A 21,515-nucleotide genomic window follows, 5' to 3' on the forward strand; every position below is an offset into this window, starting at 1 on the left:
CCAGGGCCAGCAAGACACATATGCACATATGCTATGCTCACTGCAGAATTACATTAACTTGCAAACTACTGAACTTACCTTTGATTTTTTTCAAATCAATCAAAATCTTAAAATTTTATAATTATTTCCAGGTTTAATTTTTTTTTAAATCCCGGGATTTAAAAAAGGACCTCAACGTATGTGATTGTCTTTGTACTCTGACCAAAAGTTATTGGAGATATTCTTCTTGTAGCATTACAGTGATTAAATATGCCATAGAAAACAGTGTTCAGTCTGGAAAGATTTGTAACAAGAACTCATTTCCAATGCAATTACATTTGAGCTTAAATCGATTTGGAGGAAAATGATGCCTTCTTTTTGATTGATTTGTTTGCTCCATCATTCTCGTTATAACCCTGTTTGTTGTTTGTAAATATTTCATGAGTCTGTAATGAAGGTTATTGAGATGCACTTTGGGTGTGAGAGAGGAGATATGTTCTCAGATATGTTGGGAATGCATTTAGTTAAAAAGAAAAAGCTCTTGTTTCTTGACTGAGAAGAGTCGATGATGGAAACTAGGATGCTTCTAAACTGTGTGGCTTTCTCAAGATGGCAATTAGCAATTGTGTCAGATCTAACATATAACATAGAGCATAACTGAGGGTCAGAGGTTGACCTGTTGCAAATTTACATATATGCATTTGGCAGATGCTTTTATCCAAAGCGACTTACAGAGCCCTTCTTACAGGGACAATCCCCCAGAGCAACCTTTAGTTAAGTGCCTTACTCAAGGACACAATGGTGGTGGCTGTGGGGTTTGAACCAACAACCTTCTGATTACCAGTTTACCAGTACTGTGGTTTAGACCACTACACCATCTAGTGCCATCACAAAACAAGAGAGTCCATTTAACCGGTCAATTTAGAGGCAGATTTGGCAAAGGCAATATAGGCAGTCGGAAGGAGTCCGAATTTTTAAACAATGCGCACGGACAATGTAACGCTGTCGATCTTATGTCTATAATGGTCTTTAACATATTTTCTTGTGTTCTCTTTTCAAAAAGACTGTTCCACCCATGTCATTTGAGAGCTGAAGATCACTGGCCTTTCATTATCACCACAGAGGAGTGTAACCCACAGTGCCTTACTGGAGAGTGTTGCCAGGAACGTGGTAATTAGTGGGTAGTTGTAGGCACTCATGGCGACGCAGGACCACCAAGGAAACAAGGACCCCACAAAGACCTACAGAACCGATGGACCTCCAACCATTGCTATATCTTGCCCTGTCCACAGCAACACCACTGAGGACACAAATCGGAACGGATTGAGGAAAGGCCTGGTGAGACATCGGGACTATGTCAAAATCTCAGTGCCGGATGGGAAAGGCAACAGATTGCCATTAGAATGGTGGAAGACGTTCATTGCTTTGTTTTATGCTATTTTAAACCTGGTTCTGACCACATTTGTGATCACAGTGGTCCATGAGAGAGTGCCTCCCAAGGAGAGCAGCCCACCCCTGCCGGATAAGTTCTTTGACTATGTAGACCGGGTACAGTGGGCGTTCACAGTGACTGAGGTCAATGGAATGGTTCTGGTGTCCATCTGGTCCATTCAGTGGCTATTTCACAGCTACAAGTAAGAGGCATCACTCAGTCTAGTGGTGATCCAATTCATTATATCAATAGCAATGTATTGTATTGAGCATAGTTCTATAAGAAGTAGGGCAGGATGCAGTTAATGTAAATGCAATACACTTTGTGCAAATGTATCTTACATTGAAAAAATGAATCTCACTTGTGGTCAATGTGGTGCATTAAAAATTATTCACAATCTGATGTAACCTAACTTCTGAATGGTAATCAAAATTCATTTTAAATTGATTCTGTTGTTTACAGGGCTATTGTGGGAAGACGATATTTATTTCTGCTGGGCACATTGTACATGTATAGATGCATCACCATGTACATTACCACTCTACCCGTGCCTGGCATGCACATGGTCTGTGCCCCGAAGGTAAATGTACATTTAAAAAGTATATCAGTTGTTACTCTCTGCAATCTTCCCCTCAGGATCTAATACCTATTATAAGAGTAGAAAAGACATGATTAAATCTGTAATGTCCTCTATTTCCTCTGGACTGAGAGAATATCCGGTGAATAATCTAAAAGGTTTAAAGGGTTAGTTTGCCCAAAATTGTTAATTTTCTCATCATTTACCGGTACTCACCCTCATGCCAGATGTGGATGACTTTGTCTCCTGCTGAACACAAATTTTTAGAAGAATTTCTCAGCTCTGTTGGTCCTTTCAATGCAAGTGAATTGTGGCCAGAAATCTGAAGGTCCAAAAAGCTAATAAAAGCAGCATAAAAGACCCCAGTAGTTAAATCCATTTCTTCAGAAGTTATATGATAAGTGTGGGTGAGAAACAGATCAATATTTAAGTCCTTTATTCTATAAATCTCCATTTTCACTTTCACAGTCAGAATGTGAAAGTGAAAGTTGAGATTTTAAGTAAAATAGGACTTAAATATTGATCTGTTTCTCACCCACTACTATCATACAGCTTCTGAAGAAATGGATTTAACCACTGGGGTCTGGATTACTTTTATGCTGCCTTTACTGTATGCGATTTTTGAAGCTTGAAAGTTCTGGTCACCATTCACTTGCATTGTATGGACGTACAGACCTGAGGCATTCTTCTAAAAATATTTTGTTTGTGTTCAGCAGAAAGTAGAAAGTCATACACATCTGGGATGGCATTAGGGTGAGTAAATAATGAGAGAATTAACATTTTTGGATGAACTATACCTTTAATGAGTAACTGTAATCATTTGCGGCACAAACACACCTCCTTTGTAAATTATGCTTATTATGAACTGTGTCTTATTGACAAAAGTCAGCTGCATTTTTCTGCTGCAATTAAAGTTTTGCTATTACCGTCCATTGAAAACAGGCTGTAAAAGAAATATTGTTGTACATTGTGTACATTTTCTAGCAATCACTGCAGCAGTTATGCTTCAAATAATGGTGAAGAGTGTTATTGCCGGGCATTTATCTTGATTGGATTTTACTTTCCACTTCTGGCATTTTAAAGCGCTGATTCAGGTGTCGGGATCGCAGTGGTGGACTGATGCTTTCCAATCCCATTAAAATATGCCATATTATGTTGGTGTGCTGCATCATCCACCAAGCACTCAGAACCAGCTAGCAAAATGTTGAATTGCAACGAGCATTGATTTATTTTAGCCAGATATGTTTGTGCTGATACCTGATTTGCATAAGTCCTTTAGTGGATCAAGTGCTAAAACAATGCAGACGTGTAAATAAATGACGCAATAGATGCAATTCCTTCATAGTATTTCCCCCTCTTACTGCATCTCTCTCCTACCCTCTCATTTAGCTGTATGGAGATTCCCAGGCAATGCTGCAGCGTGTCCTGCAGTTGATCTCTGGTGGTGGATTATCGATCACTGGCTCTCATCTGCTTTGTGGAGACTTCCTGTACAGTGGCCACACTGTCATGCTCACACTCACATACCTCTTCATCAAGGAGTGTATGTCACTTTCTCAAAAGATTGCTTTGTCCCAAAACCATGCTGTCTTAGAACATAACTTGACAGGCAGTCCTTATAATTTACTGATTTGGACCACTCTTTTATAACTGATCACACTGTTTTGACACATTCATTCTTTTATCGCAGATTCTCCTCGCTCTTTCTGGTGGTATCACCTGCTGTGCTGGTTAATGGCTGCTGTGGGTATAGTGTGCATCTTGGTGGCCCATGAGCACTACAGTGTGGATGTGGTTGTGGCCTATTTTATCACCACCCGACTGTTCTACTGGTATCACACTATGGCCAATTTGCAGGTATACATAGCATTAATATCAATGAGTAGAGATGGTTTAATCATTTTAGTGAACTTTATGTTGCCATGAATTCTGCCATTATTTGCTCACCCTCATGTTGTTCCAGTACAGTATGACTTACACAATACAAAATGGAACACAAAAGGAGATGTTAGACAGAATGTTAGCCTCAGTCACCTTTCACTTCAATTGTATCTTTTTCTCCATACAATGAAAGCGAATGGTGACTGAGGCTGCAAGTCATATTTTTCATATAGTTTACATCACAGTCCGGCAAAACCATGATTTTGGGAAAGTGCAGGTTGTCCGATATACTAAACCATATTATTTGTGATCAATACAACACAATTGTGTTTATATTCTAAACTGGTTTTCTTTGCTCACAATTAATGTAATTCTCTAAAATGTGCACTCTACTAGATTACATTATGTAGGGTAATGTGAGCCAATGAAGTCTATTCAACAACATGGGCTAGTGGATTTGGGCAGAGAATTTTTAGGTTCCAGCATGCATTGCATGGGACTTGATAAGGAAAGTAAACATTTTGAAATTAAGTGTTATTTTATTTATTTTTGAGCAAGATGAGAAAAGGGGGTGGCTTAATAGTGTCTAATGTTGTTATTTTGATATTCAGAACCGAATCTGTTATGCTGGGTTACTACTGTGGTGAAGGGTGGAGCTCCTGCTTAGACTGAGGGTGTAGTGTGTTGCTTTCTCAAGGCGCAATTACTTCCAAAGTCTATAAGCGAGTCAATCCACTCAGCAGCCGTCTTTGGAATGCTCTCTGGCAGCTATTTTTCTATGTAAACACTCCTATTTAATTGAATGGGGAAAGACCGAAATCTCCAAAAAACTGTCAAGATTAAGATCAAAGAACATATTTCATATCAGAAGTAAAATCTGACAACATTGATATCGTATATTGTGCATCTTTACAGCATATTACGCACACAAACTACACTGAAAAACTACACTGATGAGCCAAAATGTACAGGTGAAGCGAATAATGTTGATCATCTCATAACAAGGCCACATGTCAAGGTTTGGATATATTAGATGGTACGCGTACAATCATTTCTCGTAGTCAACGTGTTCATTGCAGGAGAAATGGGCAGGAGTTTTGACAAGGGCCAAATTGTTATGGCCAGACGACTGGGTCAGAGCATCTCTGAAACAGCAAGGCTTGTGGAGTGCTAACAGTCTGCAGCGGTGAGTGCCTACCGACAGTGGTCTGAGGAGGTACAAACCACAAACCGGCAACAGGTTGTTGGGCGCCAAAGGCTCATTAATGCACAAGGGCAATGAAGGCAATCCCATCTGGTCCAAATCGACAGAAGGTCTTCTGTGGCACAAGTCAGAGAAAATTTCAGTGATGGTTATGGGAGGAATGTGTCACAAGTGCATCACAGCCTGCTGCGTATAGGGCTGCATAGTCACAGATAGGTCAAAGTGCCCATGATGACACCTGTCCACCATTGAAAGCACGTACAATGGGAACGCAGGCGTTGGAACTGGACTTTGGAGCATTGGAAGAAGGTCACCTGGTCTGATAAGTCCCATTTTCTTTTACATCACTTGGGCAGCCGTGTACATTTGTGCTGTTTACCTTGGGAAGTGATGGCACCAGGATGCAATGTGGGAAGACGACAAGCCGGTGGAGGGAGTGTGATGCTCGGTGCATGTCAATTTGGCACGTACCACCTACCTAAACATTGTTGCAGACCAGGTGCACCCCTTCATTGCAATGGTATTCCCTGATGCAGTGGCCTCTTTCAGCGGGATAATACACCTTGCCACACTCCACACATTGTTTGGGAATGGTTTAAGGAACATGATGAAATGTTCAAGGTGTTGCCCTGGCCTCCATAATCCAATTGAGCATCTGTGGGATGTGCTGGACCAACAATTCCGATCCATAGTGGATCTACCTCGCAACTGACAGGACTTGAAGGATATGCTGCTAATGTCTTGGTGCCAGATACCACATCACACAGATGTACATGATTACATCATGTAAATTAAAAACTTTTTTTAGTGCATATAAATGCCCTCAAAGCTATTAAGATGAACCAAAAGCCATACAATTCCCATTTTGATTTCATGGGGTCTTTACAGGATGTAATTTATGTAACTAAAGTATGCATTCTTACATATAAAGTTGCACTTCAACAAGTGTTTTTAACAGTGTAAGTACATTAATACTGAGGCTTGACCTATCATTTAAAATGGACATCTGACACCACAGAGACCCACATATTTAGGGTGTGTCATTAAACCTAGGGCACCAAAACAGCACCGAGCCTCTTACCGAAAGTGTTTACATGATTCAGAGAACACAATATCAAAATCCATTAGGCCAGGCATTAGAGAAATCACTCCCTGATGGATATAAAGTGCAGCATAGTCCATTTATGCCAGTCTTGCTCTTTTATACAGGAAAAAATCCTTTCAAACTGTCAAAACACATCACAGTTTCGGTTACAACTAAAGTCGCGGGTGTTATATAATGTGTGGTGATGATGGTGATAAAAAGCATCCCCTTTAAGAATAAATATGTGTGCACTTGAGTGGTTAAAGCCTTGGGCTGGTGATGCAAATGTCACAGGTTAGATCCCTTTCAGGTGATATATGTACCACAGTTGTACCTTTGTTCTAAGGTTGCTCCAGGGTTTTTGTCAGATGATGATAATGCTGATTATCATTATATTTTCTAATCTAAATTGCTTCGGAGCTTTCTGTTATAAAAATAAATTGTACTATAGGAGTTTTTATTAACCTAGACATTATTAGAGATGTATCTGTTTGTGAGATGTATTTTAGAAAACCAAAGGTAAGATTTTATCTGCATGACCAAAACTGTTTCTTTCTATTGATTTTATCCTCTGAAAATGTTATTGATACTACAGTTACATTCTTTACTGTTTTCAACAGACTTTGAAGTGTTCTCCGAACAACTACCTCACTCACACCTGGTGGAATCCTGTGTTTAACTTCTTTGAGAGGAACGTTCAGACCCAAGTGCCCTGTTCTTTCTCCTGGCCAATCACATGGCCCCCTGTCTGCCTGAAGAATCCTTGTAAGAAATACTCCATGGTGCAGAGTGGCCGGGAAGAGTGATTATTAAATGCAGAACAATGTTTTGTATAGTATTTTGCTCATAGCTATCTAAATGTTTATCATACCAGAGATTGTTAAATGTTGAGAAATGTTAGATGTAGAGTTTTGAATTGGACACATAGCAATGAGCCATAGTATTTGTAATAATCATTTTGCATTGCATCTTTTATAGTAATTTATTTACAGTCAATGTGGCCACGTAAAGTAACACAAGGGTTTGCAGCAAGGGCCCTAGTGAAAGCGGTATGGTTATAAAATGTATTTCTCTCTCTTTTCTGTGTTTCTCTCACATGATAAACCAACATTTTGAGCATGCCGTCTTCTAGTTGCCTAATTTTGTCTATTTATTTGTCCTTTAAGCATATGTTTACCATTGCTAGTGTTGTTTAGAAATGTTTCATTAATTTAATACAATACTATTTGATGTTATCAATGCATGCTGTTTTTTTTTATTCTTTTAGTGTTTTTAGGTATATTTTGGGAAAGTCCCAATAAATGGTTTATATTACAGACCGGTGTAGTTCTTAATATATGATCATAAAATTATCAAATGTTTGTCATTAAAATACAACACCAACAAGATAAAATGCCACTCAATTCTAAACAGACTATTATTAATTTCTAAATACAAGTCTTTTCAGTTCAAAAGATGTCTGTAGAGTATATTATGTAGGCCTTACATCTAGCTGATCCCACAAAAGGTTAATGGTGTTAAGATCCATAACACTCTTTTCCAGTTATCTGTTGTACAATGTCTGTGTTTCTTTGCCCACTCGAACCTTTTCTTTTTGTTTTTCTGTTTCACAAGTTTCTTTTTCTTTGCCATTCTTCCCATAAGTTCTGCACCCCTGAGTCTTCTCTTTACTGTTGTACATGAAACTGGAGTTTAGCGGGTAGAATTCAATGAAGCTGTCAGCGGAGGATATGTGAGGCGTCTATTTCTCAAACTAGAGACTCTGATGTACTGATCCTCTTGTTTAGTTATACATCTGTTCTTCCACATCTCTTTCTGTCCTTGTTAGAGCCGGTTGTTCTTTGTCTTTGAAGACTGTTGTTACACCTTTGTATGAAATCTGCAGTTTTTTGGCAATTTCAAGCATTGTATAGATTCATTCCTCAAAACAATGATTGACTGATGAGTGTCTAGAGAAAGCTGTTTCTTTTTTTAGCATTTTTGGCCTACTATTGACCTTAATTGACCCTACTCTAGGATAAGGTGTTGGAGGGATGGCTGCTGGTAATGGGGACTGTCTAGATTTGATTAAAAATAACTTTTTTAAAATAGTGATGGTGCCGTTTTTTTTACATCAGTAATGTCCTGACTATACTTTGTCTCTAAGCAGTGACTATGTGGCTTCTGTTAATTTACCACAAGCACCGTCTTCCTACTCATCAAATACCTCCCTCCACCTCAGCTCCCTAAATTTATACTGCAGGTGTTCGCGAAATACTGGACCTGAATCGTAAAGCACCATACCTGCCAATATTAGCTGATGGTACCATTCGCTGCAATGGCTGGATACATTGTTTTGCAGGATGAGTGCTTCTGTTTCCCCTGTTGTACATTCGGTGAAATCTCTTTTATTTAAATATTTTTACAGTGCTGTGATAGTTTTTTGTTTTTTGTAATTATGCTTTAAACTACTCTGTTTTTGCCATGAAAATAACCTTTGGTGCTGACATGGCATTACTTTCCATCCATCCATCAAATTATTTTGATGTGGATTTTGTAGTAATTCCATTTTCACATCAAGTTTTCTCTGAATTTTAGCATATGGGCTGAACTCTTCTGTCACAGGACAGATCATAGTCTAAAAGACTTGATTTTATTTATAACTCAATTTTGCATTTTGCCTTTGAAGGGCAGTGTTATTAATAATTAATGTTTAACCAATTAATCAGAAAAGTCAAAGAGAAATAATCATTATCATTTAATATACAGTATAATTACTTATTTAAGCAGCTCCATCTTTGTTAAAATTTTAGATTCTTAATCTTTTATGTTATTGATCTCCCCATCTATTATATTTCCATCCACTCCTTCCTTGCATTTGTGTGGACTCTGGTTTGTTCTTGTAATTTGCTTTAAGGCTGGAAGTCTATTGCTGTATTTTATTTCTTAATAATAAAGTTAGTATACCAATAATAAGGTTGTCAGGACCCACTTCAATATTATTATATACAATGTGAATCTGTTTATTTATTTCAGTAGGTTATATTTTTAATATGGGCAATAATTGTAAAATATATATATAATATATCTCATAATTATTGCTGATTATAATTTAAAAAGAATGAGAAATGTTTTACAATCATGTGAATGTAGGGCCCTATGACTTAAAATTTTCTTATTTAATAATAATTTAAAAAAAAACTAGTATGGAATTGCAGAGTCCAATCATAAAAATGAAATTAAATATTAAACAGGGAATGTCATGGAATTTGACATATCTGGAATAACATTAATGTATTAATACTTAAAGCTGCACTATGTAAGATTTTTTGTTTAAAAATGAACAAATTGCCATTACTGAATGAGCACATAAACAATCAGTATTCAAAAAAAATTGCTACTCTAAGCCTATAAAAATAATTTGTATTTTGAGCTTTTGGGTTTGATTTGGCACGAAATCACTGGCTTATGACGTTCATCCTTGCGTCATTATGTCATGTCCACACACACACACACACACACACACACACACACACACACACACACACACACACACACACACACACACACACACACACACACACACACACACACACAGGAAAGAAGTGCCGGCTGTCTCATGTTCCTGTTCGAAAAACGAATTACGCTGTTCAACTCAGTTCAGTCAAACTCACTCAGTTCAGACTAGATGGATGTTTATCTTTCAGTCAAATATGTAAATATGAGTGTTGTTTATCTTCATCAAAGCAAATAAAATCTCAGTTTCAAATGTTTAATCGTATAACATTATATCAACATGAAAATAGCACATTATGACTCAGACATGATCACAAATAGGCGATGTCCAGGTATCTCAAATTGGGAGATTCATCCGCCAGAAGAGCAGAGCCAGAACACGGCTGATGTTATATATTCTTCCGCAAATTGCTTGCAATTTTAAGTTTCAACCGCAGATGTCGCTAGGGAGCACAAAACTACGTAGTACAGCTTTAATTAATCACATTAAAGTTGTGATATATCCTAGTGTGAAGATTAAATCACAAAGGGCTGGGATCTGAATGTGCTGTGCAGCCTGAAGTACTGCTGGAACTGGACTTCATCCAGCCACAGCTCCTGCACCAGCCGGTGGTACTCACCGTGATGACTCCAAAATTAAATGGTTTTGTGGACCCAGACAGACCGGCGTTTGCATTTTCGCCTCAGTTTCTAGTTCATCTTTGATATAAAGCATTTTATGTACTGATTCCATTTATATTTAGTCTTTTCCCTCCAAAATGTTTGTTTTTAGCGGCAAAAAAAGTATTCGCTGTCAACAGCAATGGAATGGCATCCGTGAAAGTCCTTAATAAACATTACTAGGCAACCTGTAGTGGGAACGCCCACTAGCGACCTAAACGGCAGCTACTGGCTTCTGCAGCTTTAAAATGAGAGAAATTGCTTCAGAAATATACTACTACTGTGAAGTAAAATTAAATATTCAGTTTATTAATAAATTATAAGAATAATAAGTAAACAATAATAACATTATATTAAGCAATATATTACAAGCAAGAATGCTGTTGTATTGAATAACAGTTTTCATCAATGTTTTCATTATTACTGTGGTGCTCTGCTGAGCAGTACTGTATTTGATAAAATAATAATAATAATAATAATAAATATAGTTGCAAGCAGCAATTAATAGGGTTCAAGCTTTTAAGGTCCTTTAAGTACATATGCAATCAATATTAAGTATTAATTAGACAGTAGCCTACATTAGCTCCTAAAACAATGATAAAGTACCTTAATTTTTGAGAACCATCATGTTAGGTAGCACAGACATATGGCATTTTTTACTGTAACGTAGTTCAATGGAAAGAAGGAGGCAAGAACCGGCTTGACAATACAAATTATATTTTAATGAGAAACTTAAAAGACACAAACACACACATGACAGACATGTCCATAAACGATCTCTCTCTCCCTCACAACCGTCCGCAGTCGGCCTTTATCCCTCTCGGAGGCTTGATTAGCCTGATAAAGGACCGGGTGTGTAGAATCATGACCCGGCCCAGCCCTCCGCCCTGCCACATTTACATTCATGACTGTATAGGGCCAACAAGAGGCAGAGGTGTGCAATTTTTTCATGTGTACTCAGATTGACATCCTACATAAATGTCCAAATTTGGTGATAATATCTCATTCCATTCAAGAGATATAAAAATGTAAGTAAATGTGGTCCACTTTGAACATTTTGATGTACCATTGTAATGATGAATCAAAAGTTCAAACTTTTTTGATAATTATTGATATTGGGACTGTTTACTGGTTTGGTGAATGGCCTAGGACTTGTTTGAAAAAGTTTTTTTTTTTTTTATAATCTTAAATGTTTAAAATTCAATTTGATTCACACCAGTTCCTCAAGTTGTACAGAATGAGGTAATCTATCATCTGGTATGAAAAAAGCTGTGAAAAGCTAATATCAAAGTCCTACTGTTTGATAATTCTTGTTTAGGGCTGTTTTAAAGTATGTGGTTGGAAGTATTTTGGCAATAAACAGATCAATATTTCAGTCCTTTTTTTTTACTATGAATTCTCTTCCCTGCCCAGCAGGTGTCAATATGCAAGAAGAATGCCAAAAACAAAAGAATAATGTGGAGGTAAAAGTGGAGATTTATAGTACAAATGGACTTAAATATTGGTCTGTTTCTCACCCACACCTTTCTTAGCACTTCTGAACATATGGCTTTAACCACTGGAGTCTTATGGATTACTTGTATGCTGCCTTTATGCGCTTTTTGGAGCTTCGAAGTTCTAGCCACCATTCACCAACAGAGCTGAAATATTCTTTAAAAAATGTGAAAGTTATACACATCTGGGATGGCGGTGAGTAAATGATGAGAGAATTTTCATTTTTGGGTGAACTATCCCATTAAAGCACTTAATAATCTCGGTTAATATAAATTTGTTCATATACCACTATTTGTTTTTTATTTTATTATTTGCATTAAATGTTGCATATGTTAATATTACTTAATGAATTATTAACTAATAATGTACATTACTATTTTGATAAATTAACATTGAACTTGATTAATAAATTATGCATAAATCATTTTTAATTGTTAGTTCATAATGCATTAACTAAGGTAATATAAATAGAACATTACTGTAATGTGTTGGCAAATAATGTTATGATAGTTTTATCTGCAAACTGTCTGCTTACCATTTCAGTTATAACTGCATCATGATCTTATTTTGTGACTTTGTTTTTAATTATTGAATAATAATTATTAGAGCTATTATTTCAAAAAGCAAGTATTATTGTGTTCTTTTTCGTATGATCTTATAAAACAGTACAGTTTTGCAAATTGTAATATTCTAATAAATTATTTGAAATCACATAATCAATTTGATTTCCTTCATCCCGTTTGATATATCTCCTAAAACTATCTATAAACACATGAATGAATTGTTTGCAAACACCTACTAATTATGTGAAAGGTCATCATCGCAAGGGAAAGAAACCACGTGATCAGTTCAACCTTCCTCCAGTTCTCGAGCACGCGCATAGCAGTCCTGTGTGCCCGCCACGCGCTTTCTGTCAGTGAGTCCGCAACACGGTCATGGCTTTCATTACGCGTCAGTTCGTAAGATCTCTCTCATCATCTGCTTCAAGACAAGCAGCGATTAAACATGTCACTATTATCGGAGGCGGACTTATGGGTGCAGGCATTGCACAGGTAAAATAAATACGTGTGCATTCACGTGCAAATGCTATTTTATTGCAAAGTCAGGCTACAAGCTAAATGCTATCACTCACCACCTTTGATGAGAACTTGATAAAAGTTATTTATTTTGATAGTTGCATGTTTCATGTAGTTGTATTGCGAAGAACAATGTTTAAAGGAATCATTAGGCTTGGTCGCAAACTTCACCATGTTTTGCTCGTCATGTATCTTTTTATGTCGTAGGTTGACCTTTTACCCAGATATCTGAAATTCCCAAACTCACAAACTGCTTAAAACCATTTAAACGTTTAAATAGATTTGTTTATTTAATTCTACCTACCTAATAGAGTAAGTCAAATTCTATGTGCATCTTTAAATCTAAACAGTGGACACTTATTAAGCAAGCTGTCTACGTCACAACAATCGCCCGTGTTTTATGACGTCATTATAGAACGCGTCATGCACATTTCATGCATTTATTTATTTATTTATTTATTTTTCAGGTCGCTGCAACCACAGGGCATTCAGTGGTGCTGGTTGACACGTCTGAGGACATTTTGAAGAAGTCCGTTAAGGTCATAGAAAACAGCATAAAAAGAGTGGCCAAGAAGAAATTTGCAGAAAAACCGGAGGTCAGTAAAATTTATATTTTAGACAGAAATAACAATTTATTGAGGAGGACAGTTCTTTTCTGGGTCAGTGTATGTTCTAGTCCAGTAGGTGTTATTAGAGGAGTGGCATTCTCAAAGTGAATCTCATTGGACCAAAGTTTGTATACGCCCATGAGTGCAAGATGATGTCAGCAACACTTTTGGTCTGTTTTCTTGGAAGAAAGACTGCAAATGTTCAATGCGTAAAAGTGAATTTTGACAGCTTTTATGCTACAAAGCAAATATATATATAACTAAAAGCCACAAAACTTACATTTTGATTTGGGTCAGACCATCTCATGTTGTCCAATACAAGACCATTTTTAATTTTCCTGTTTTAAAATGTTTTTTTTTTTTTTTTTGAGTGATTACCTCTGTGTTTTGGCATTGCAAAACCACCAGATTTTTTATTTTTATTTGACTTGTTTTAACCACGACGGCCATCTTTGTGTCATGGCACTTGACAAATTTTGGTTATACAGCTGTTTACAGAAACCTCAATATCTTGGCTCAGTATGATCATTGCTCCTTGGAGAAAAACTGATCTCTAGAGCACATTACAAGTAGTGATGGTCAGGATACCATTTTTTGGAGTACGAGTACTGATACCTCTTTTTCAGTACTCACCGATATGGAGTCCGATACCTGTTTTTTTTTTTGGCAATGTTTCAGTTTTCTATATAAAATCATACATAATATCTATATAAAATCATCACTATAATCAAAACCAAGAGAGTTCACCTGCTGACTTTATATGTTTCAGCAACTGTAACTCAAATTAAAACCATGATGTAAAGGTCATCCATCAGTAAGCATTCTTTTGCAAATTTAAGTTGATTTTTTTTCATGAACAGAAGCATCTCTACATTCATATTCAACAGTTCAATTTTATTGTTAAAGGGTGTCTAAATAAATTAATTGAATGAAACTTTAATCAAATGACAAGCGAACCATTACCAGCAATTTTCAACATTACATTAAATAATTTTTATCATATGAAGTGCTTTTATACAGATCCTTAAACTACAACATTGAAGTTATGTTTGTCAAATAAAGTGCTGCACAACAGAGCAGCAGAGATGTGAGGTATTGCTTAAATATAACACAAATATAAATTAAATATAACACTGTGAGTATTCCACAACTACACAGTAGTGATACATGTCTGGTGTCCATTTTTGCCCATTTAAATGACGTTTTTATTTTGAAATGGCTTTAATTTTGACTAGTTATGCTGGTTTATGGCTATATACCTGGAAGAGCTCTATGATCACAAAATCCATGAACAGCAAATGCTAAATTTGTAAATATACGTTATATATTATATCTTTATTAAATGAAATTGCAGCCTTTGCTGTTTAATAATCACATTAGGACAGATCGTGGATTTAATTTGTGCACTGAATGAATGACCTTCGTATGTCAGATGGTATCGTCTTTTGGTATTGGAGCCTTTTTACGAGTATGTGAGCCCGGTATCGGGACATCCCTAATTACAAGGTACATCTTCATATGTTAACATTTTGCATATTCTTGTTACTTGGACCTTAAATCCTAATGTAATGCTCAAGATTGCTATAAGTGTAATTTATAATTGGAAGGGTTCGAGATCAAGCTAAAAGTGGACTACAAGGACCTGCTGGAACTTCTACTCTGTGACAAACAGTTATGACCTCATGCTCAAAAAGTGTGACTAGTGTCCAGGTATAGACACCTTACTGCAGATGCTCAAAGAGTCGAACAAAGATGACACACTTCCTGATAACAATGTTTAAGTAGTGGGTTATGACTGACAGAGCAGATATGAACCCTTCACATAATAAATTGACCCTAAAAGTGGAACTTTGAGCAATCTTGAGCACTGCATTAGGACTTAAGTTCTATGTCTAAGGGACAAGAATGTGCAAAACCTTTATATATGGACCTGTACCTTGTAATGTGCTCTAGAGATCAGTTTTTGTTCCAAGGAGCTAGGGCCTTACTGTGGAGAGATATCGAGGTTTACGTAAACAGCTGTATAACCAAAATGTTTCATGTGTCATGACTTAAAGATGGCCATCGTGGTTAAACCAAATAAAATTAAAATAAAAATCTGGTGATTTTGCAATACCAATACATACAACAACAAAAAATGGTCAAGCATCCAACTTTACAATTAATGTGCCACTTCAGATGGACTGACCCATATTCTTTAATTGCTAATATTGCTTAATTGTTAGTCCAAATGTGGAAAGATAACTGTCCGTCACATTCTCTAGGATGGCGAGGCGTTCATTCAGAAAGTTCTGAAAAATTGTTCTACGAGTACAGATGCTGTGTCTGTAGTCCAGAGCACTGATCTTGTGGTGGAGGCCATTGTGGAAAACCTCAAAGTCAAACAGGATCTCTTTGGATCTCTGGACAAAGTGGCTTCAGAGTAAGCAAAACGCTCATTATTTGCATGTTAACATACAGAGTTTGTGTATATAAGATTTAGGAGTTAAATATGATCACTTTTAGTGTTGTATTAGTTGTTTGTGCTCTCTTTAGGCATACTATCTTTGCAAGCAACACATCCTCCTTGCCAATCGCAGACATCGCCAGCTCCACAACCAGATTAGATCGTTTTGGCGGCCTTCATTTTTTCAACCCCGTCCCAATGATGAAGTTGGTCGAGGTTTGGATTGTGCTCTTGTTTCACTCACTGCACAGCCAATAAAGGGATAGTTCACCCAAATAATTAGCATTTTCGCATTGTTTACTTGCACTTATGAAGTTTTTCACCCAAAACCATTCATATCAGTTCTGAAGGCATGGATTAAACCACTCGAGATGTCCTTTTTGGAGCTTGAAATGTTTGGGAATCCATTGTATTGACAAACAGACATTGTATATCCTTCACAAAATCTTCACTTGTGTTCCACAGAAGAAATAAAAGTCATACAAGTTTGAGACCGCATAAGGAAGTGTAAATTATGAGAGATGGGTGAACTATTCCTTTAACATTCACGAAAATAATTGTGCTCTGCTAATGTCTGCACCGGTTGTTTTGTTTTCTCTTTTGGCTCATAAATGTTTAATCTTCAATATTCTGAAGTTATTTGAATAGTTTTCATTACCTTAACTAAGTCTTATCTCAGGTGATCAAGACCCCGTCAACAAGCCAAAAGACTTTTGATGCACTCCTTGAATTCAGCAAAGCTTTGGGGAAACAACCTGTATCGTGTAAAGTAAGTGTTCTGCAATCAGCAATTTTACACTTAGGCAAGCATCACTATTGCTATTGCGCATAGTTAGTTGTAAACTTTTGCATGTATCCCGCACCACACCCTTGGGTTTGAATGATACCTTAAATCATGTGGCTTATTAAGGAGAGGTTTGCTATTACTTTTCAAAGCAATCAGACATTTGATCTCTGCCTTGTAGATGACAAAATGGTTGAAAATATTACATTGATTTGGTATGGGCTCTTCTGACTTTTCAACAACTTAGCAACCACCCAGAACACCCTAGCAACCACATAGCGATTTAGAAACTTTTCCAAAAACACCTTGGCAACCACATTGCAACTACCAAGCAGTGTGATTTTTATAATGCAGTTTCATTATAATGTTGTATAATAGTTAATACTCTTATTTACTTTCTCCTCTCAGGACACTCCAGGATTTATAGTGAATCGCCTGCTGGTTCCTTACATGGTTGAAGCTATTCGACTGCATGAAAGAGGTACATTCATCCAGCTGTCAATTTGATAGCGGTGATGATAAGAAATGTAACGGCTAACCAGAGATTTTGAACCCAGATAGTTCATATTTCTGTGTTTGATCATGCTGTGCAATTCTGTCCAGGTCACGGCTCCAAAGAAGACATTGATTTGGCCATGAAGCTTGGTGCTGGTTATCCTATGGGTCCATTTGAACTTCTGGACTATGTTGGATTGGACACTTCAAAGTTTATTATTGATGGTGAGCAGTTTGAATAATGTCACATTGTGATGTAATAGTATTGAGTGTTGATTTATATAACAAGTTTTGTATGTGTTTGTGTGTATAGGTTGGCATGCAATGGATCCTGATAACCCCCTGTTTGCCCCTAGCCCCTTGCTAAACAAACTGGTGGCAGAGGGCAAATTGGGCAAGAAAACCGGTGAGGGATTCTACAAGCACAAATAATGGCGTGAAGATTACTAGTTTCGCATAATTCAGCCAGTGAACAAATGTCCAGTCGGTGACAAAATGGACTGGACTGAACTAAAAAGCCAAGAAAAGACTGTTTGATAATAAACTGCAAATGAATTTGAATGTATAAAACCTAGTTAAGTGATTGGATGTCACACTACATCTAGTGCCTTGCTATGATTGTTAAAACTTTCCATCCGTTTATATTGAATGTCTGTTTTAGTAATATTGTGGCATTAAAATATATTAATTTAATGTCTTTTCAAGTGTTATTTTTATTCTTTTGTTCATTATATATTAATCTCTGACATTTGCAGGAAATAGAATGAGTACATTTGAAAGAGAAACTTTTTATCTTCAACTATTCGCTTTCTAGTGATTCTAGTAGTGTGAGGCAATACATTATGTCGATGTTCCCCAATTTATTGTTGGATGTTCTGCTTCACGACGCTTTGAGACCTTACATTTCTTTTGATTCAAACCAGTGTATCGAACTGGAAATTTCACATGATTTTATAAATAAACAGGGTTGGGAGTGTTTCTTTTGAAATGTATTCCACTACAGATTACAGAATACATGCTGAAAAAAATGTAATTTGTTACGTATTCCGTTAGATTACTCAAGGTCAGTAACGTAATCTAAATACTGATATCAGAGGTAATTGCTAATGTCTGCAACGGTTGTTTTATTTTCTCTCTTGGCTCATAAATGTTTAAGGTTCAATATTCTGAAATTCTTTGAGATAATTTTCATTGTCTTTTGAATGAACTGTCTTATCTCAGGTCATAAAAGCCGTGTGTTTATCAAACTGGAAATTCACATGATTTTAGCAAAAGAGGCTTCACTGTTTCACTGTGATGTTGATCCCACGAAAATGTATGGCTGTAACTGATGGAGCGGTGGTGGCGTAATGGGCTAAAGCACATAACTGGTAATCAGAAGGTCGCTGGTTCGATCCCCATGGCCACCACCATTGTGTCATTGAGCAAGTCACTTAACTCCAGGTTGCTCCGGGGGGATTGTCCCTGTAATAAGTGCACTGTAAGTCGCTTTGGATAAAAGTGTCTGCCAAATTCATAAATGTAAATGTAACTGATCACGAGACAGTTTAGCAATAGCTAAATTGTCATTTTAAATTCCCTATCGATCACCTTGTGTTATATACCCACTGAAAAATGTAAACGCAATAATCTAAATGAAAAATATGTGGCAAACATGGAAGTAAATAATTGGCAAAGCTTTGTCATTGTAGCCCCTAGTCAATTCCTATTAGAATATAAGTGTATCATATAGGATCTTGTTTGATTTTTAGAATCTTATTGGATATTGTGACATTTTTAATGGAACACTACATGCATTGTATCAGAAGAATGTCTTGCTAATGGACTTTTATAGGAAATTGCCCAGGGTGCTATGGGATTTGTAAAATCACACATCAATCAATCTCTATGCATCAGTCGAGCTTTGTGCTGTTTGACTGTAATGCAACATAGCATGCTTTCCTTAAACTATTGTAAACAACCTTTCGGACAATCTCAGAAGGTTTCACAATGTTGACTGTTGCTGTTGGCATCACTTCTTTTATATGAGAAGAGGATCCATCAGTCAAGAAATCTGCAACTGCTGTTTATAAAAGCTGACCCTGCATCAGTGGATTGTTGTTAGGTCCATATGTGATATTGACACTGGACTCAATCTTTCCAATGCTACCGTTTCTCAGCTTAACTCAGTGAAACTCTTATGTTTGTAGGACTTTCCGTATTACTCTGTCGTTAACAACTGTCCATTTACAATTGGTCTGTTATATGTCTCAGCAGAGTAGCTGTCATTGTCAGACAGATCACGGACTGGAAGCATTAAAAACGTATCTTTGTGACTGAGCATTTTTTGTCGAGAACATCCCAGCAAAACAAGACAATCCAGCCTTATTGCCTTAGCAATGAGGGGATACATTTCTAACCACTCATTGACAAGTTTATACATGCTATTTGACCATTTGCACTGGACTGAGACAGTTTAAGTAGTTGAGGAATTGACTGAAGTGTGTTGAATTGGCGTGCGATTTGAGATGGGATATAATTAGTCCTGTGACATAACAGCTTCCATTTCTGGTTGTTGACACTGACGAAGACAGACAGCCGAAACATTTGTACTATTTTTATCTTCTGTTTGAGCTTAATAAAAGTATTTTTAGAGTGCAGACCTTTTTGCATTTTCATATTGATACATAGGTCTTAGAACCTAATTAGCTGGGAGAGCGTGGTGAGTGCTTTGTTTGGAGTTTCTGGTTGTTACCTTCAAATGAAAATGCAGATGTACACCAAATGGGCCCATACATCTTGACAGAGAAGGGCATGTGTGTGAGATGATGGACATTGAAGGACATTTGGGACAAGTCGTATGTCACTGGTATTTCTTGTACAAACTTTGTTATCTTGGATGTTGCTCCTGTGAAGTCATTTGATGAAGTCTGTAAGAAAGCAAAAAATAGCAGTGACCAGAAGCAACCAATGTTTCAAAAATGTTGTTGGAAGAATCTTATATAGAACAGGCCCACTGTAGAACAGCAAACATCTTCGTCATTCTGCAGCTTTCCACCTTTGTGCGCCTTTAACAGTTCTTGATACTCTTGGTATATCAGATGGAGGTTTGATGGTGAGCAGCCTTTGATCACCATGCTCTTGTGATGTCCCAATGCACCAAGGGCTGTCATGGTACTTGCTTTTGAACCACAAGTCCAATAATTGCTTTGTCATCCCCAACAGAATGCAATGCATGTAGTCAATTGGAAAGCTGTTTACAATGTCAAAACCAGTGGATTCAAAAGGACTAATGGTGATACTGTCTTCACCCCAAACACATGGTCAACCTCATCCTCAGTGGACTTCTGCCCACATTCAATGACACGGTCATGTGTTCTTTTCTCAGCTTCAATGGGTGGATAACCTCTCACATATCTTCTTCCATATGACACCAATTTTCCTTTGTTTAAACAGTGGCCACATCTATATGCACCATTGAACTGATGTAGACCCTGAAGCAGACATAGGGCTACTTCATCACATGCACATACGATAGAGAAAACTTTAGACACAATGGTAGTTTTGGTAAGTGGGTCCGCCCATTCCATACCATGTGCATTGACAACCAAATCGATCAACCAAAAAAGAAACTGTAATGAAAACCTTACTTGAGCGGAGTAGCTTATGTACAGAACACAACAGATTAAACATTAAATTCTGCAAACTAATAAATGTTGCTGAGTTCAAATTGAAAATGAAACCCTGACATATTATATCATGACTTTTTTCATTTGGAGCAGTGTTGAAACAGTGGCTTTACTAGCTGTGCCGCTGTAAAGAGACATGCCGTTGCACAAGCGTCAGTATTTGATGCCTTGAGAGTGAGAACAGATTGGTGTTGTAGGGGAATTTGATGGGTTAGTAACTCCAATGAAAGTAAATTAAACACTTCCTACTACTTCATGGTTTCTCAAACTTTTTAAAACCAATGACCCGTTTCATGACACCAATCCTTTTATGGACATTCACTACATTATACATCCACTGAAATCACAGGGACAAAGGGTCTACTATGGTCTGCACTTATATAGCGTCTTTTTTAACCTTAGCGGTTTACAGTTTGTCCCATTCACACGCACCCACAAACCAATGATGGCTGCCATGCAAGGTGCTAGCCTGCGATTGGTAGCAACTTGGGGTTCAGTGTCTTGCCCAAGGACACTTCGGCATGTGGAGTCATGTGGGCCGGGAATCAAACCGCCAACCCTGAGATTAGTGGCCTACCCGCTCTACATCCTGAGCCACAGTCGCACCTACTACTAACAAACAAGTGTATATC

General features: G+C 37.2%; 2 protein-coding genes across 2 annotated transcripts; both read left to right on the forward strand.

Annotated features, from left to right (window-relative positions):
- Positions 1-1,051: 1,051 nt before the first annotated feature.
- sgms2a (sphingomyelin synthase 2a) lies at positions 1,052-7,468 on the forward strand. The gene is made up of 5 exons (XM_052127442.1): positions 1,052-1,613; positions 1,874-1,991; positions 3,378-3,531; positions 3,679-3,845; positions 6,778-7,468. The coding sequence occupies exons 1-5, from the start codon at positions 1,177-1,179 to the stop codon at positions 6,961-6,963; spliced, it is 1,062 nt and encodes a 353-aa protein (XP_051983402.1). The 5' UTR covers positions 1,052-1,176; the 3' UTR covers positions 6,964-7,468.
- A 5,205-nt stretch (positions 7,469-12,673) lies between these two features.
- hadh (hydroxyacyl-CoA dehydrogenase) lies at positions 12,674-17,908 on the forward strand. Its single transcript, XM_052127079.1, has 8 exons — positions 12,674-12,858; positions 13,350-13,478; positions 15,755-15,912; positions 16,026-16,152; positions 16,616-16,705; positions 17,129-17,201; positions 17,324-17,440; positions 17,529-17,908. The coding sequence occupies exons 1-8, from the start codon at positions 12,742-12,744 to the stop codon at positions 17,645-17,647; spliced, it is 930 nt and encodes a 309-aa protein (XP_051983039.1). The 5' UTR covers positions 12,674-12,741; the 3' UTR covers positions 17,648-17,908.
- The last annotated feature ends 3,607 nt before the right edge of the window (positions 17,909-21,515 follow it).

Source organism: Xyrauchen texanus, chromosome 5, assembly GCF_025860055.1.
Source record: "Xyrauchen texanus isolate HMW12.3.18 chromosome 5, RBS_HiC_50CHRs, whole genome shotgun sequence".
NCBI classification, from domain to species: Eukaryota; Metazoa; Chordata; class Actinopteri; order Cypriniformes; family Catostomidae; genus Xyrauchen; species Xyrauchen texanus.

Coding starts and splice junctions, on each gene's coding strand:
- sgms2a (XM_052127442.1), top strand. CDS start 1,177: ATGGCGACGCAGGACCACCAAGGAAACAAGGACCCCACAAAGACCTAC. Junction 1,992..3,377: donor ACATGGTCTGTGCCCCGAAG/GTAAATGTACAT, acceptor CCTCTCATTTAG/CTGTATGGAGATTCCCAGGC. Junction 3,532..3,678: donor ATACCTCTTCATCAAGGAGT/GTATGTCACTTT, acceptor CTTTTATCGCAG/ATTCTCCTCGCTCTTTCTGG.
- hadh (XM_052127079.1), top strand. CDS start 12,742: ATGGCTTTCATTACGCGTCAGTTCGTAAGATCTCTCTCATCATCTGCT. Junction 15,913..16,025: donor CTGGACAAAGTGGCTTCAGA/GTAAGCAAAACG, acceptor TGCTCTCTTTAG/GCATACTATCTTTGCAAGCA. Junction 17,441..17,528: donor TTCAAAGTTTATTATTGATG/GTGAGCAGTTTG, acceptor TTGTGTGTATAG/GTTGGCATGCAATGGATCCT.